Source organism: Pygoscelis adeliae, unplaced genomic scaffold, assembly GCF_000699105.1.
Source record: "Pygoscelis adeliae isolate BGI_AS28 unplaced genomic scaffold, ASM69910v1 Scaffold1439, whole genome shotgun sequence".
NCBI lineage: Eukaryota > Metazoa > Chordata > Aves > Sphenisciformes > Spheniscidae > Pygoscelis > Pygoscelis adeliae.
Genome location: NW_008825595.1, coordinates 14476 through 15402, shown reverse-complemented (window position 1 = coordinate 15402; position 927 = coordinate 14476). Strand labels below are relative to the sequence as shown.

The 927-nt window shown below is 61.2% G+C and overlaps 1 protein-coding gene across 1 annotated transcript in view; it reads left to right on the top strand.

Annotated features, from left to right (window-relative positions):
• Window positions 1–698: 698 nt before the first annotated feature.
• The window catches only part of LOC103924087 (arf-GAP with SH3 domain, ANK repeat and PH domain-containing protein 3-like), a gene marked incomplete at its 3' end in the record, with an annotated part of 14686 nt that continues 14457 nt past the window's right edge, over window positions 699–927 (top strand). Inside the window, exon 1 of the mRNA XM_009332550.1 lies at window positions 699–741. Coding sequence (XP_009330825.1) covers window positions 699–741 — 43 coding nt within the window. The remainder of the gene's footprint in view (window positions 742–927) is intronic.

The following is a 927-nucleotide window of genomic DNA, read 5'->3' as shown; positions in this document are numbered from 1 at the left end:
TGAGAGTGTGTTTTGGCGTGGAAAAACTTGTGGCACTTGATGTTTTCTGCCCGGGAGGGGATGAAATAAAATAAAACTTTGGAGTTGTAAGGGGCTGTTTTCCTATAAGCAGCAAAATGCTGGGGTGCTTTGGGAGGAGGGAGGTGTTGGGCTGGTTTTGCTCCCGTTTTCAGTCTAAAAAAGCCTGTTTTGGGGCCTTTTAACTGGCCAGCCTGCTCCGGAGGAGCTGGTGAAGGGGGTTGAGATGAAGCCGCGGCTGGAGTGAGGGAAACGGGTCCGACCTGTTGCGGATCGGTGATTTCCAGCCCAAATCCAGCCGGGATGAGCCTTAGCCTGAGCTTGAGCCCCTTGAACCAGGAGGGTGGGAAAAGCCCCGGGGCCGGGTCCCTGCAGGTACGGGGGCTGGGACGGGCTTGTGCGCCCGGATTTGAGGGCAGGTTTGGAGGCTGCAGAGCGAGACCCTGGCGGGGTTGTGCCCATGGAGGGTCCTTCCCCAAGGTGCTGCCCCAGGTCACCCGCCCCTGCCAAGTCGCGCCGTGACCTGGTGATGCCAACTGTGCTGGTGGCACGGTGATGGCCGGTGGTACCCAATGAAGTCTGGGGTACCCGGTGATGGCGGGTGGTACCTGGTGATGTTCGGTGGTACTCAGTGATGTCTGGGGTACCTGATGATGGCCAGTGGTACCCAGTGATGCCCGATGGTACCCAGTGATGTCTGGTGGTACCTGGTGATGGCCGGTGGTACCTGAGGTCGTGGCACACGTTGGCGTTGCGTCACTCTTCTGGTAGGGTGGAGGAAGAAGAGGAGGAGGAGGGGGGGAGCCCCGGGCCAGGTAAGCCGGGTGAGGGGCACAGAGTGCTGTAGCCACGGTCCTGTCCCCATCCCCCGTGGGGCTGCGTGTCCCGGAGCAGCCGGGGGACGGGGGG